This window comes from Camellia sinensis, chromosome 13, assembly GCF_055761805.1.
Source record: "Camellia sinensis isolate YWXY chromosome 13, ASM5576180v1, whole genome shotgun sequence".
Taxonomy (NCBI): Eukaryota; Viridiplantae; Streptophyta; class Magnoliopsida; order Ericales; family Theaceae; genus Camellia; species Camellia sinensis.
Genome location: NC_138973.1, coordinates 14,702,501 through 14,718,050, shown reverse-complemented (window position 1 = coordinate 14,718,050; position 15,550 = coordinate 14,702,501). Strand labels below are relative to the sequence as shown.

The 15,550-nt window shown below is 31.8% G+C and overlaps 1 protein-coding gene and 1 pseudogene across 2 annotated transcripts in view; both read left to right on the top strand.

Moving 5' to 3' along the window:
• The first annotated feature begins 9,095 nt into the window (after positions 1-9,095).
• LOC145805219 (uncharacterized) lies at positions 9,096-11,077 on the top strand. Its single transcript, XM_082900292.1, has 2 exons — positions 9,096-9,403; positions 10,885-11,077. Exons 1-2 carry the CDS (start codon positions 9,096-9,098, stop codon positions 11,075-11,077), a joined length of 501 nt encoding a protein of 166 aa, XP_082756418.1.
• Positions 11,078-12,010: 933 nt separating this feature from the next.
• Positions 12,011-15,550, top strand: part of LOC114307595 (fructose-bisphosphate aldolase 3, chloroplastic-like) — a 5,732-nt pseudogene continuing 2,192 nt past the window's right edge. The window contains exons 1-2 of the transcript XR_014348375.1: positions 12,011-13,069; positions 15,131-15,550. The exon at positions 15,131-15,550 is cut by the window's right edge and continues 479 nt beyond it. The product of XR_014348375.1 is annotated as a fructose-bisphosphate aldolase 3, chloroplastic-like (transcript). The remainder of the gene's footprint in view (positions 13,070-15,130) is intronic.

Below are 15,550 nucleotides of genomic sequence, written 5' to 3'. Positions count from 1 at the left end.
AAACAATTCCTTTCTCAAAATAATAGTTTTCAAGTGCAATACGAAACCCATAATAACAATGAAATGACATGAAAATGCAGTATGTAACAATACTGTTAGGTTTTATTTCTTGGCAAACCCGTTTGACAAAACTTCTTTGAGTTGTAATTTTATTCGCATTTTTATTTCAGTGAGACTTTGAGTGTTGAGATGCGAATCCAACCCGAATCAAGCCTTTCAGAGAAGTTTGTGTTGATAATGCTTTCAAGATTGCCACTTCGCTGATTATGACGGGGATCGAGCTGCCCGGTCAGCTCGCGGGGGTCCAGGGGGCAGCGCCCCTTGGCGGGTCCGGGGCAACGCCACGGCGGGGTCGAGAGGCAGCGCCCCCGAAGCAAAATGCAAAAATGCATTCAAAGTTGCCTGTTCGATCATGTTTTATTTTTCCAGATTTTCCAGATTTGGCCTGTCCGCTCGAGCGGGGAAACGGGCGCTCGAGCGGAGATTGGAAGCTCTCAGCATCTCTGCAGTCGCCTGCAAAAGTACTGGATAGTGTGATTTGCCGCTCGAGCGGCACAACCGACGCTCGAGCGTGAAGCCTGTATGAAATCACAGAATTTGAAGTCTCCGCTCGAGCGGGGAAAAGGGCGCTCGAGCGGATCGCGCGATCCCAGATTTCCAGATTTGTTAAAGGAGTTGGTTTTCTTCTGAAACTAGGATTGCTTTGGTTTTCTATAAATAGTTGGATTTCTCCCAACACTAGAGGAACTTCTCCAGATCTTATTTTTGGATCTTAAGGTTTATATCTGGAGAGATTTTGCTAGTTTTCTTTGATGTTTTTATTGAGTATTCAACTCATGATCTAAAGAGAGTACATCAAAGGTTTGTTTGTTATACACAAAAGAGCGAGTTATTCTTCAGTTGTGGATTCTGAAGAATTCGAGCCTGAAGCTTTGGTGGAATCCAGAGTGGCTCATCAGAAAGACAATTCCGTGGTGAAGATGGGGTTGGAAGAGGCACATAGAGGTTGGTTCAATTAGGCGTTGTGGATTCGCTAGGTAATTGAGAGTATACCTGTGTAATTCCTTTAATTCTTCTTAGTGGATTGTTCTTGTGGCTGTTGCCCGTGGTTTTTTTATCACAGTTGGAGGTGTCCAATTGTGGTTTTTTCCACGTTAAATCACTGTGTCTCTTTGTCTTGATTGTTTGATTGGGATTGTTATATTCTGCTTAAAATTGATACATAATCACAAATCAACATCTAGGGGATTTCTAGATTTTTCAATTAGAATAGTTCCAATTTCAATTCCACCACACAATGCTCCATTGTGATCAAATTTCATATCTCTATCAATGTAATATCATAATACAATTCCAAGAGGTAATCCAACAATATCCACATTCATATAGTTTCCACAAGTTAATCAACATTCCTAATTTAGTCCTTTCAAGACAATTCTATAACATACTATATATCAAACTTTCAAAGTTCCAACATTTCTCATCCTTCCAAGAAATCCCTCATTAAATGCAACATGATAAATTTTCACCGATAGCCAAAATAGTTACCTCTAATATATTAATTAAAAGATAACAATATGGATGTACAATCCAACATATGACCATAACTTGGAATCTCCCATGATTCTCAACATTTAGAAACAATCCATATTTCAACATAACCATTTTTCATGTCAAGCTACTCAAAGAGGTAATATTCTTCCCAAATTCTCTACCAATAACAATTTCACCACTTTTTTTTTCTAAAATTACCCAACCAACATGATATTTACATCAAATGTTATGAAATATGTCCAAGAGTAACATTTTCAAAGTTATGAGTTCAAAAGCCCACATTTCATATTTTTATTTTCACAAAAATGAACACAACTAAATCATCAACATATCATGTTTCATAAAATATCATGAATGTCACACTTTTAAAGTTTTTAATCCCAAAACAACTCAATAATCCCAACTTAACAATTTACACAATATTCCTCAATATCAATTTATTTTTCTCAAAAATAAATTCCAAAATCAAAGATAAAAAAATATTTCAACTTTATATTTCTCAAAATAATTCATCTAATCATAATATGATGTAAATACAATCATACAACCTTTAAATTTTATTTTCGAATATTTTTTTTACAAAATTAACAACACAAAATGATTTTCCCAAAATCAATCACAAAATGCCAACATTCTTAACATTTCAACATAATTTTTCTTCCAAAAATTATCAAACAAAAATCTGAATATTATATATATATATATATATATATATAATACCTCTTAAAATGATATATTTTCTCAAAATAACCCTAACATAGCTTTAATGTAAAAATATGAAGAAAGTTCTTACCTCAAATATGAAGAAAAGAAAATTTGAAAAAGCAAACTTTGCCTGATCATAAATCCGAGACCACCATTGCGAAAGTCACAACAAGTTCTCCGACTTTCATTTATAATACTTTTGTAAAATCTCATTCTAAAAACTCTTATTTCAAGCTCAAAGATTGAGCCAACAATGGAGGAATAGGGAAAGAGAGAGAGAGAGACGGACAGAGAAGAAAGAGAGCACAAGTTGTCTACTCAGGAAAGGGGGGGGGGGGAAAAAAAAAAGCAAAATGAAGTAGAAGGAAAGAAGAGATAGGGAGAAAGGACGTGGGGAACAACGCCCACATGGGTTAGCTTCCCTAGATAATCATCAAATCTAACCTCACCTAATCTAATACAAAATATATGACAATAATATCTTTAAAATTTTGTACATAAATTATATAATGATATAATTTTATTTCACCACAAAATATAACATTCTGTACATTATAAAATATAATTTTTTACTCACTATAAAATATACATTCATTTTTATTCACTACAAAAATATATAATTTTTCACCATATAGTACACACCATAAATTTAACTTTCAAATATATATTAGAATATTATATAATAAATAATAACAACTCTCAATGTGATCACTACCAATCACATAATTAAAATAGACTAAACAGTTAAACATAAGTCATTAAACAAACTCAAATAAAATTGAATCTAAGTCATGGGTCTTAAATTAAATTCTCACCCATAAGCCAAATATAGCCCAATTACATACCAAAATAAACCTAACAAACTTTATCTCAAGTCATGGTCTAAACATTCAAAATTTAATAACAAAAATCTGGTATGAATTAAACTGAACACTAATCAGTCCGCGAATTTTCATAAAATAAATATTCATCATTAAATTCTGAAATTTTTATCCAACATGCTAGACTCATATGGGAACAACATATAAAAATATCATAATTTTCTGAGATCAGGAACTATTTTTAAAAAATACAAAACTGAACTGTTTTCGCACAGAATTTACACAGCAGTCAATATATGAAAATTTGCTCAATTAAATTATGCACTGATTATTTAAAAAAAGAAATTATGGGTCATTACACTTTCAAATTGTTATTATGCGTAGACAAGGACATGTAGGAGTTTAATCTTAAGGAGGCAAATGTATATATTTCTCTAATGAAATTTTTATTGAATCCTATTATTACTATATTAGGAGCGTTGATTCATGTGTTAATAGGGATTTTATGGGAATTTCATTGAAAAAGTAAAATTTATTTTCTATTTTTTCAAAAAAAATTTGTGATAAACATGTAAAATTGAATATCAATTTCTATCAATGCAATGCAAAAAATATCACAAAACTATATCATCACATATATTTATTCAAAAATATATAATCAATAGGATATGTGACTAGATAACTTACTATAAAATTATCATGTATCATGTTTTCACCAACATTTGGCACACATTAAAAATTGTTGACAACTTTTAAAATTGGAGATGTTTAAGAATATCAATCCCATAATTTTGTAATTAAAATTTAAAATGCAGCTTTCTTGCTTTGTGAAGTCATTGGGATAACATTTATTTATAAGTTTGCAAATATTATCAATTTTGAAAGACGTAAATAACTATCATTGGGATATGTAGCAAAGCTATAAATATATATATATATATATATATATAACTATCACATTCTATGTAGTTCAATTTTTACAAATAACTTCAATTCTTACTAAAGAAGAAGAATAAAATAAAGAATCGAAATAAAGAAACAAGGGGGGGAAAAGAAGGAGAAGAAGAAATTTTGAAATATATATGAGAAAGCTAATGAAAAAACAAAAATAAAAATCAAGTCAAAGAGAGAATCGAAAAAATAAATAAATAAATTGAAACAAAAGAAGAATAAGAAGAGGCATGAGATAACTGAAACAAATAAGAAAAATAAGATAGAGAGAGAGATTTAGATATGAGAATATCTTAGGGACAAGTATTAATTTTTTTTTATTAACACTAGGGGATAGTGAACTTATATAATTTATAGGCATGTTCTTAACTAATAGTATTCTATGGAAGGAATTTTGTCAAAACTTATATTTCATGATAGGGATATTGTAATCCCTGTATATATGAAAATTAAAAAATAACAAATTAAACTTTTAAATAATGAATATTATTTTTCTTAGTGGATAAGTATAATTTTTATAATATTTATTAGTGTAATCTACATATAAAAAATCATATTGCTGAAAATGGAAGAGGATCATTTCCAACTCTTTCTACGTTTTGCCATCATTTTTAGAGAGGAGTTGATTTGTGACATTTGAATCAATTGTTGGATAATGATTGAATGAAGAAAATATTAAAATATTTAGGATAAATTACATTGACACCCTTTGAAGTTTATATTTATTACAGTTTCTCTCCTCACTTTTTGGAAATTACATTCCCTTTCCTGAGATTGAAAGTTTCATAACAGTTTTCCCCTCACCATAATGATCATCATACATAAAATTAAATTAACAGGGGAGTCAATGTAATTTTTCAAATGTGAAGAGGTGAACTGTAATAAAAATAAACCTTAGGAGGTGCCAGTGCAATTTATCCAAATATATATATATATATATATATTTGAACGAGGAAGGACGAACTATAAAAGGATTTGAATCCAATGAAAATATATTATATAAGGGCAGTATTGTCCACGAAAGATTCAAAAAGTGATTTTCTAATCATCTGACTATAAATTGAAGCACTATAGAGGAAGAATCCAAAATTTGAGTTAAAAAGTCTGATTTCTCTCCCATTTTTAGTCAAAACTTTGGGGGGGGGGGGGGGGGGGTGTGTGTGGTTCCTGCCAGCGCCAACAATCCGTCCTTGTGGATAGACTTCTGAACTTGTGGTAATCTTTGAAATTTCCTCCTCTCACTTTCTTAATACTCTCTCTCTCATTTATATTTATTTATCAATTTAGCCATTAGTACTCTCTCTCTCACTCTCTCACTCTCTCTCATCTACATTTATTTATCAGTTTAACCAAGGATAAAGAGAAGAAAGAAACAAAGAAAAAGGCAAGTTTAGTCTGCATTTGGTGGTGAAAGCAGAGTTCTCAACCCAAGTGTACACTTTCTGGTTGTTGTTGGTATGTGCATTTCTTACTCAAATTAAGCTCTAGAAAAAGAACTAAACTTCTAATTCATGATAGGGGGTTTACCCTGTAAAAAAATTAGACCAATTTTAAATTTTAATTAATGAACATTCAATGAGATATTTTAGTTAAACCAAGTTTGTTTTATGCTAAATCTCCCTTCTTTATTTTTATCAATTCGAGGATATGTTTTGATTCTTCTTCTTCTTTTTTAATCGAAACATGAATATTTTACAAAGCACATAAAATATATGAATAGGCATAATTTTATAATATTTGTAAGGACAAATTATACAAATAGTCCCTATAATTTGAAACTTGTGTCATTTTGGTCCCTAACTTTTAAATTGTGACATATTTAGCCCTAAATTTTGAATTTTGAATTTTGAATTTTGTTCCAAATAAGGATAATTGAAGATATCATTAGATTTTTCAAGACTAAAATTGTCAATTTGATAAAATATAAACTAATTTGACAAAAATAAAAGTCAAACAAATATTTTTGAATTTTTAAAAATTATTTCTACCCACTAAAAATAAAATTATGTAAAATTGATAAATCTTTTAGACATTTATTTTTTTTTTATCAAATTAATTTTTATTATGTTTGGATGATGATCATGTAAAATTAATTTTAAAAAATTAATCATGTAATTTTTATTAATTTTACATAATTTTATCATTGGTGGATAAAAATAATTTTAAAAAAATTTAAAAAAAAATTTGACATTTATTTTTGTCAAATTAATTTATATTTTACCAAATTGACTATTTTACCCTTGAAAAATCTAATGATATTTTCAATTATCCTTAATTGGAACAAGATTCAAAATTCAAGGTCAAATATGTTACAACTGAAAAGTCAATGACCACAGTGACACAAGTCCCAAAATATAGGAACTATTAGTGTAATTAACCCTATTTGTAATCTACATCTAGAAAATCATATTTATGAATATATTTCTATTTATTGCGTTCCTAACATTATTAATGGAAATAACATAAAGAATCATATATAATTGTTTACGAAAGACTAGAAAAATGGTTTTCAAATCTACTTTCTCTACTGAATTAAGAAGTGTGATAAAAGGATAATCTAATTATCAGATTGAAAAAAGAAAAATGACATGATGACATGATAGTCATCAAATCTAACTTTTTAATTCACTAGAAAATAGACATTCAAAAATAATTTTTTTTCTAATCTTTCTATTCTAAGAGTGCATGAGTTCCACAATACAAGAGTTGAATTTAGTTTTTTCTTGATATTTTTCTATATATGAATTTTTAATCTCTAATATTACTGTTTTAAGAATAGATGATCTGGTTTCTCCACATATATGTGACTGTTTTAATGACAAAAGTGGAAGTCTATACTCCATAGTGCTTCAATTTATTAGTCTGCTAATCCTTGTATATTAGTTTAAAGCACTAATATATTGAACTTGCTATTTTCTGCGAAAGGTGAGACCGGGGTCAAGGCAAGCAGGATTTCATTCCCCACATAATCTATTTTTTTTAATGTCTTTTTTGGACTGATTTATAATTAGTTTTCCATTTCACATTTATTTGATAAGGAAAAAAATTGAAACCCACAATTTAAGTTGTACAATTTTATTCACAATGATATGACAAATTATGTGTCTAACTTTTAATCATGTAAGACCTAACTCCATTATCATATATCATTACAGTTGAATTGCGAAACTTAAATAGCAAGTGTTTAGCCTTTTTCTATATAGTAAACTTTGTCCAAATAAAATTTCCATTAACAGTCAATAAATGCATGATAAATGTCAAAAATTTGTACCCAAGAAATCAATGTTGGTTCATTTGAATTGAATTTTCAAAGTGTTTTTGATTCCCACCCCAGAGATGTCTACACCTGTCTCCATCAGCAATTTTTCGGCCGACTTCTCCAACCCTCCTCCGCCCGACACATCTTCAGCAACGCTTTATACTCAATCTCACTTTGTCCTTTGACCTTTAAAAAAAAAAAATTGCATTTCACACTTTTACACTTTATACTCAATCTCACTTTGTCCTTTGACCTTTAAAAAGTGACAATCAACATCTCTTACTTTCGGTTAAGTTTCAGTCAAACTCATTTGTTAATCTACATTAAATAAGGTGCCCAGCGTGGGTTAATAGATGGGTTGGATTGGAACTTAACTAAAAGTGTGAGATGTTTATTGTCAATTTTTTAAAGGTTATGAGGTAAAGTGAGACTGGATATAAAGTATAATTTGTCCTTAACTGTATTGTCTCGATAGTGGCCATATGAATTTCACCTGCTATTTGGGTTGAATTAGAACTAGACCATGTGAGGTGTTGTCTACCACTCATAAAAGATTAGGGGACAAAGTGAGACTGGAGGTAAATTGCACAGGTTCTAAGTGTAATTTACCACCAAAAAAAATTTACAACAACAAAAAAAGAAGATAAATTACACTAGTAATTCCTACGTTTATCATCTGTCGTTTTGGTTCCTGTAATTTCAATGGGTTCAATTTTTATCATTGATTTTAAATATTGCGTCAATTGGTCTAATTGATAATGCCGATAGGTTTTTTAACAAAAAAATTTCACTGAATTAGTTGAGATTAAGTCATTGAATTGATAAGTTTACAATTTTGCTCTTAAAAGCATGACACGTGTTGTTCATATGTTCATATGCCATAAAAAAATTAAAAAAAATAAAAAAGAAGCTAACAGTTGGACCAATTTGAGACAAATTATAAAATTCAACATCAAAATTGATTCAATTGAAATTATAAGGATCAAAATGACATGAAGATTAAATTACAAGGACTAACAGTTTAATTTTTCCAAACAAAAAAACTCATGTAACAAATTAAATCTTAATTTTTTTTTTTCTTTTAAAAAATCATTTTGAATTCCAAACTCTACAGACAGATGGAATGTTGAAATTGATATCAATTTAGAAGCTTGGAGTTCATTAGAAAAAATTAAAGATTTAGAATTTAACTTGTTATTAGTATCAAATTTTGAGATTTTTCTTTTTCTTTTTTTCTTTTGTTTTTTTGTAATTTCTCAAATTAATACAATAACAATATATCAACAGATTAATGATAATGTTGGTCCCTCTAATTTTAGTAAAATTTCATTTTAGTCCTCACAGTTTCAATTTAAACCATATAATTTTAGTTTTGTTGTAATGCGAACTGTCTGTCACTTATCATAAGAATTTTGAAAAGAAAAATATTAGGTGTAAAATTAAAGAGGCCAATGTGAAATTCACAAGAAACTATAGGGATTATTGATGTAATTTACACTTTGATAATTTTCCATGTGGTTTGTTTCTTTCAAAATATTTAGCGGCTAATGATAGAGGGATAACATTGTAGCAAAATTGAAAATATGAGGTTCAAATTGTTTAAATCGAAACCTTACAGAACCTGTAATTTACTCTATACAAACACTAAGATTTGACTTAATTGTGAGCCCAAAATGTCACCATTTCGATGATTGTTTGTTTTTCTTGGTTTTTTTTTTTTTTTTTTTTGTCAATTTACAGACATAATAGTGTCTGTAGTAGTACTTGTAGTCATCGTCATTATCTCATTGGCTTGGGCTAGGAGAATGAGAAGAAGTGCAATTGGTCCAAAATTGCCAACAACTGTGGCTCCACCACAGACCTTGAATGTGGTTCTAGTTTGGGAAATCGAAGCACCAACAATGGAGAGGTTCATCCTAGACTTGGCGAAGAAGAAACCAGTTAGATTCACAGCCCAACAACTATGTAATTTCACAACTAATTATTCTACGAGGTTGGGTTCTTGCGGTTTTGGGATTGTTTACAAGGGTCAATTTCCAAATGGAGTTAAGATTGCAGTTAAGGTAATAGGAAATCGAATAATAGAGGAGCAAAGGAACAATTCATGGCAGAGGTAAGCACTATTGGAAGAACATACCATATAAATCTAGTTAGGCAATACGGTTTTTGCCATAACAAATTTATGAGCGCATTGGTGTACGAGTACATGGAAAATCGTTCACTAGATAAATGCTGTACAAATTGTGTGATAACATAAAACAAATAGATTTATATTGAACAAACAATTGGAATTTCATAAACAAGTATATGGTGGAATTTACAAAAATTCATAATAAAATAAAACTAGCAAAAAGAAGCAAACCGAAGCCTGTGTGATACCACAGTTTCCTTAAAACAGATTCACCGCCTCCCGATGGATGCTGAAGGTGTGGCGTCTATCTCCCAGGATACGACAGTCGAAACCAGCTAATGCAGAAGAACCTTCTGAATAGGTTCAGCGAACTTGATAATAGTTACACTCTCTCTAACAAGAACCAAAGAAGGGACTAGCAAAAGAAGATAGGAAATTTTTCTTTCGAGTAAAAAATCATCTTCAACTTTTTGTTTTTATCTCAAAACAACATCTCCATTTTCCATCAAAAATCTCTCTAAAACTCTTCCTCTAAGTTGGAGGGGAAAGGACATTTTTATACTTGTAGGGAAGAGGTCTTAGTCATGAAGGCTACTATAAAACTTAGCATCAATGGCCATCAACTCTAGCCTTTAGGGTTAAAGTTACAAAGGTACAAAACTCCCATGTGCATAATGATCATCAACTCTATCATCAAAAGATGAGAGTTACAAAGGTTGAATAAATAAATATATATATACATAATGTTATTTAAATAATCCAACTAGATGGATCGCAAAATGGATATGAATATTGAGTCACAACTTGATTCACACCCAATCTAAAACATATGCACAAGACAAGCCCAGTCCAGCATAGCACATAGCCCATGCCCAAGACTAAGTCTCACACATGCACATAGAGACAAACAAAGTCCAAGTACAGGCCTAGGCCCAAGCCCAACTTCTATTGCTGCCCACTTTATAAGACAATTCTCATTCACCACTCAATGGTTTCGACCCATCATTTTTATAATGTAATCTTCTCATTTGGGAGAATACAAAACCACTCAGACCTACCTCAACCGGCGGTTGGATCCCATTTTAATTTCGAATTAAAGTTGCTAAAAACCATTAGTTTCCAACAATAAACACCTTTTCAATGATACACAAGCAATTGAGCGAGAGAATCTGCATAAGATTGTGATTGGGACAGCAAAAGGTATTGCTTACCTACACGAAGAGTGTCAACCAAGGATCATTCACTATGAGATAAAAGCCCGGTAATGTTTTGCTAGATGCCAATTTTCCCCCCAAAGTAGCTGATTTCGGGCTGGCAAAGCTTTGTAATAGAAACAACACACATGACTCTCCCAAAGAATATAGAGGGACTCATGGTTACTCAGCTCCAGAGTTTCTTCTCAAGACCTATCCCATTACAAATAAATGACGTTTATAGTTTTTGTATGCTTTTGTTTGAGATAGTAGAGAGGAGAGGAATACCAGAGTTGGAGCTGATGAGAGCTTGGATTGGTTCCCAAAACATGTATGGAATGAGTTTGAGAAAGGCAAGTTGGGAGAGATGGCATTGTTGTCGTGTGGAATCGAAGAGAATAACAGAGAGAAAGTAGAGAGAATAGCTATGGTAGCTTTGTGGTGTGTTCAGGACTCGCCCTAGGCTAGGCTGCTGATGAGTGTTGCAGTGAAAATGTTGGATGGAGAAGTGGAGGTGAAGCCACCTCCTAAACCATTTCATTATTTGTATTCAGACCATACAAGCAGTTCAGACTATACAAACAGTGAAGAAAGTAATACACATTGGTACAAGGAGACCACTTCCATCATGGCTAATTCTAAGATACAAATGGCCAATTCAAGCTAAAGAATGAGAAACTTTTGAAATTTGTACCCTAAAGAAAATAAACGCCGTCATTTTTTTTTTTTTCTTGGTTTGTCTTTAATAATGATTTATGAGATGCAATATTACAGTATGTAATTTGTGCCGTAAAGTAAAATGCTTGACTTTTTTTAGTTTGTTTGTCTTTAAGAAAATGCTACATTAGTGAGACTACCAAAGGATATCCGTCTAATTTACTCTTAATCATTTTTACTAGCCACTTAAATTGCACATCACCAATTGTTAGACTAATGGGTCTTTCATGAATTATTAATAAAACGTCAGATACTAAAAATATTAGGTAAAATAAGTTCCTTTCAAATTCTTATTTTGCATAGATAGGGACGGATGTAGGATCTTAACCGGTCTATCCTTCGCCAATTCTTGGAGGAACCTCTCCATTGTTAGCATATCGATTTCCCAAACTTGAACCACATTCAAGGTCGGTGGTGTGGTGGAGGAGCAACACTTGCTGGTAGAGGTAGATCTGAAACAATTGCTCTTGTTGTCATCCTTGCGCAAGCCAAAGAGATAATGCCAATGGTTACGAGTACTACCAGATCGACTATTAAAAAATGGAAATGGATAGTGAAGTAAATCATGTTATTGTAATTTCTTTTTGGTAACTTATATTTCTAGTGAACAAAGTTACCTGCAACAGATGCCCCACCACTCTCTGCTGGTGGAGGGCTGGAGAAGGCCGGTGTAGACATCTCTGGGGGCATCAATAACACTTAAAAATTTAGATAAGCAAAAATTGAAAGAAATCAAAGGCAATCATTGCTGGTGTAATAACAATAAATAAATAAATAATGGACTCAAAATAAATAAATAATGAACCAACAACAATTATCTTGCATCTATGACTATTGGCAGTAATTATATTTGAGAAAATATTAGATGAATGAAAAATCAAGAAACTAATAAAAAAAAATTAGTAAAAATTGTGCCTAGGGCAAGTGAGAACGGTGTCTAATGCAAGTCTCTGAGAGGTTTTTTAGGATCTCTATGAGCTTAAACATACCCCTTCAACTATGTGAAGTGGGGCTTCGGGTAAATAAGAGGGGGTAAAGAAAAAGTCTAAAACATGAGAATTGATCACAAAATTAGATACAATCCTCTCAAATGAGGTAGGTTTCATTTCTTTTAGGTCCATAATTAATAAAAATTAAGGAGGTATGTTTTAATTTAGAGATAATAAAACAAACTTGGGCCGACTAAAATGGGACCGACAGTGATGTAATCAAAATTTGAGTAATTATCACCAGGATTATCATATCCCTCAATCATTAGTAGGAAGTTTAGTCCTATTGAAAGCTTAATTTGAGTAAAAGGTTCACATACCAATAATAGGCAAGTAAAGAGAGTCGGAGGATGACAACTTTTTGCTTTCACCACAAACAAGATCACAAACTGACTTTTCCTGGTCTTTCTTCTTCCCTTTATCACTACTAAAAATATAACTTTTTGCGTCCATTCTTTTGCAACTGATTGGTTGACCGTCGCAAAAAAACACCTTTTATATCAACATCTCATTTAACATAACCCCCAAATCGTGCTCTTTAACTTGAAAAAAAAAAAAAAAAACAAATCGTATAAAACTTGCCCTAGACCCTTTCACTCTTATTTCCCAAATCTGTGTCGATTTCGCTCTCTCGATTTCATTCTCGATATTCCTCTCTCGATTTCGCTCTGTTTCTTGTTCTATAAATCGCCATGGCTGTCTGAAGAAGAGACCGGCAACAGTATGAACTCCCCTAACTTCTTTATCTGGTAATCTCTTCGTTCTCCTCCTTTCTCTCTTGAATCTCCTCTTTCTTTGTTTCTTCTTATTTTATGATCTGAATCTACTTCTAGGGTTTGAATCGACGTGTTCACCAATTCTTTTGTTGCATGATGTTGCCTGTCATGATTTTGAAGCGGTTATTTCTTTTTCCTCTTTCATCAATTCTGTTATTTGAATTGCTCTGTTCGGTTATGTGTGTTGAATTTAATCGGGATTGCTAGAATTGATCACCTAAGTTTGTTGATGCTCATGCTCTATTTTTTACCTTCTATTGCTTCAGATTCGTACAATTGATGAGAGGTAATTTTAGTGTTTCGTATATATGTTTGTGATGTCATTGAATAGAAACAATGATGAGATTGAATATATCTTAGCAATCTGTGTGTTTTATCCACAAAACCTAGGATGTCTGAGACATTCTTTGCATCGAAATAGATTGAATTAATTTTTCTTAGGTTTTGTATCTAGAGAAAATGTTGACAATATGAGAACTCTAACATTTTTTGTCACTTTAGTGTTCATCAAAGAACAAGAGAGAGGGGGGTGTCGGGGGGAATTAGGCTCAATTGATTTGAATGCATTTCTATTTCTAAACTTTGCACATTCTACTAAAATTTTATGATATATAATACTATCTATTACTGTCTATGGTAGAGACTTTGAGCTCTAAAATTATATAAAAAATTCATATAACTCATCAATGAGAGAGTGAGGGTAGGGAGAGGGTGAGACAAAGAGAAGAGAGCAAGAGTTAGAGAGGTCTGACAGAAGGGGAGAGAGACAGAGAGCCTAAGAGACCAGTGAGAAAGTCAGAGAGAAGTGAGAAGTGCGATGGAGAGATGAGAAGGTTTAGTGACCAAGTGAGATGGTGACTTTCTTTTGAATCAATGAGAATAAGTCATCTATTATTTTTTTACAACAATCAATGAGAATGAGACTTCAGTGGTATTTATGAACAAAAAAAAAAAAAAAAATGGACCTTCTGTGGAGAGACATATACACCATGTGGTAAAATACTTATGAGCAGAGTTACCTTAAAAAGAGCACCCAAAACTCATCTTAAAAGGAGGTGAGTTTTTTGAATTTATTTCCAGTTGAAAAAGCAGAGGTGTAAATGTGAAAAGCTGTACCAAACACTAAAAAATAATAGAATTACTAGTTTTGATATTGAAATTTAATAATTTCTGAACTGTGTATGAGTACCAAAGTCAATTTCGGATATATTAAAAAAAAAGAAAAGAAAGCTGTATTGTTTTATATTTCATAGATTACAGTTACATGACTTCTTTTTTTTTTTGACTTAGATCTTATATTGTTCATTTAAACTTATAGGAATAACTGTAGTATGTTCAATTGTAGCTGGCTGGAGTTATTCTATATTGAATTGCTTTTGTACAATAGTGTATTGATTGAAATCGGGAATTTCATGAGTTTGAAGTGTGTAGGAGCTTCGACAAATTTGATTAGTGTGATGAAATGGAAAAAAATGATTCATAAACCCAATCTACTCGATTTGGACAAAAAGCTTAGTTTGGTGTGGTTTGGCTTTTTAAATTGGCGCTTCAGTCTCCGTTTCAGAGTTCTTGCTTGTAGATAATGCTATTAGTTTTTGGCGGGGCCAAGAAGGTATAGTTAAGATATCTCTCGTGTCCTCTATGCTTTGAGGCGTGTATAGCTTAAAGATCAACTTCAAGAAGGCTAGTTGATTTTGCTCTTCCATTCTTCATATATTTTCTTGGTCCTCACAATCTTAATCATTCTAGTCAGCCAAACAGTACCATCATTATTTTCCCTCTCGGCCTTACTCATTGGCTTTGAGCTTTGGGCCTTTCTTCTTGGAATGTTATATGACACGTTTTCAATCCTAGCCATGCTTGTAAAGAAGATTAAAATAAAATGCATGCAGTGATAATTTGTTAGATCAATTAAGATTGCCAAACTACAAAACTGATCACTTTATAGTATTATGAATATGTTTAAGGTTACCTGTTTACTCTGTTGCTTGAGTAAAAATCTGACCTCTTCTACGTGTTGTCCTGGAACAAAAGCACCTGATTTAGAAGAAGATGATAAATTGTATGAGGACTTCAATATGGATGAAGTTGACTTGAATATTTAGAACTATGAAGAAATGTTTGGTGTAGCTCTTAATGATCCAGAACAACTGTTTGGTAATGATGGAATTGGTAGCTTGTTTGGAGTGAAGGACATATCCGGTGCTGATTTGAACTGTTGAGGCACATATGCAGCTGAGGTACTCTTGTTTTCTCTTATGTTGCTTAATCTTATCCTTATAATTCTCAAGTGTGTTTACTTCAACTCTTCACTGCACAAAATATTTTCTACTGCTTCATGCTCCAGCTTTGATAGCTTTTAAAAAAGAATTAGGGCTTGTTGAATTGGTATTGGGAATAAGGAACTAGCAAATCTTGTCTTCTCATGAAAGGGTAGAGTTACTTAAACTCATT

Bases quoted from the DNA above. Each gene is read 5' to 3' on its own strand.
- LOC145805219 (XM_082900292.1), top strand. From the start codon at position 9,096: ATGAGAAGAAGTGCAATTGGTCCAAAATTGCCAACAACTGTGGCTCCA. The intron at 9,404-10,884 runs GTAAGCACTATT...TGTTTGAGATAG, and splicing joins AGGAACAATTCATGGCAGAG to TAGAGAGGAGAGGAATACCA.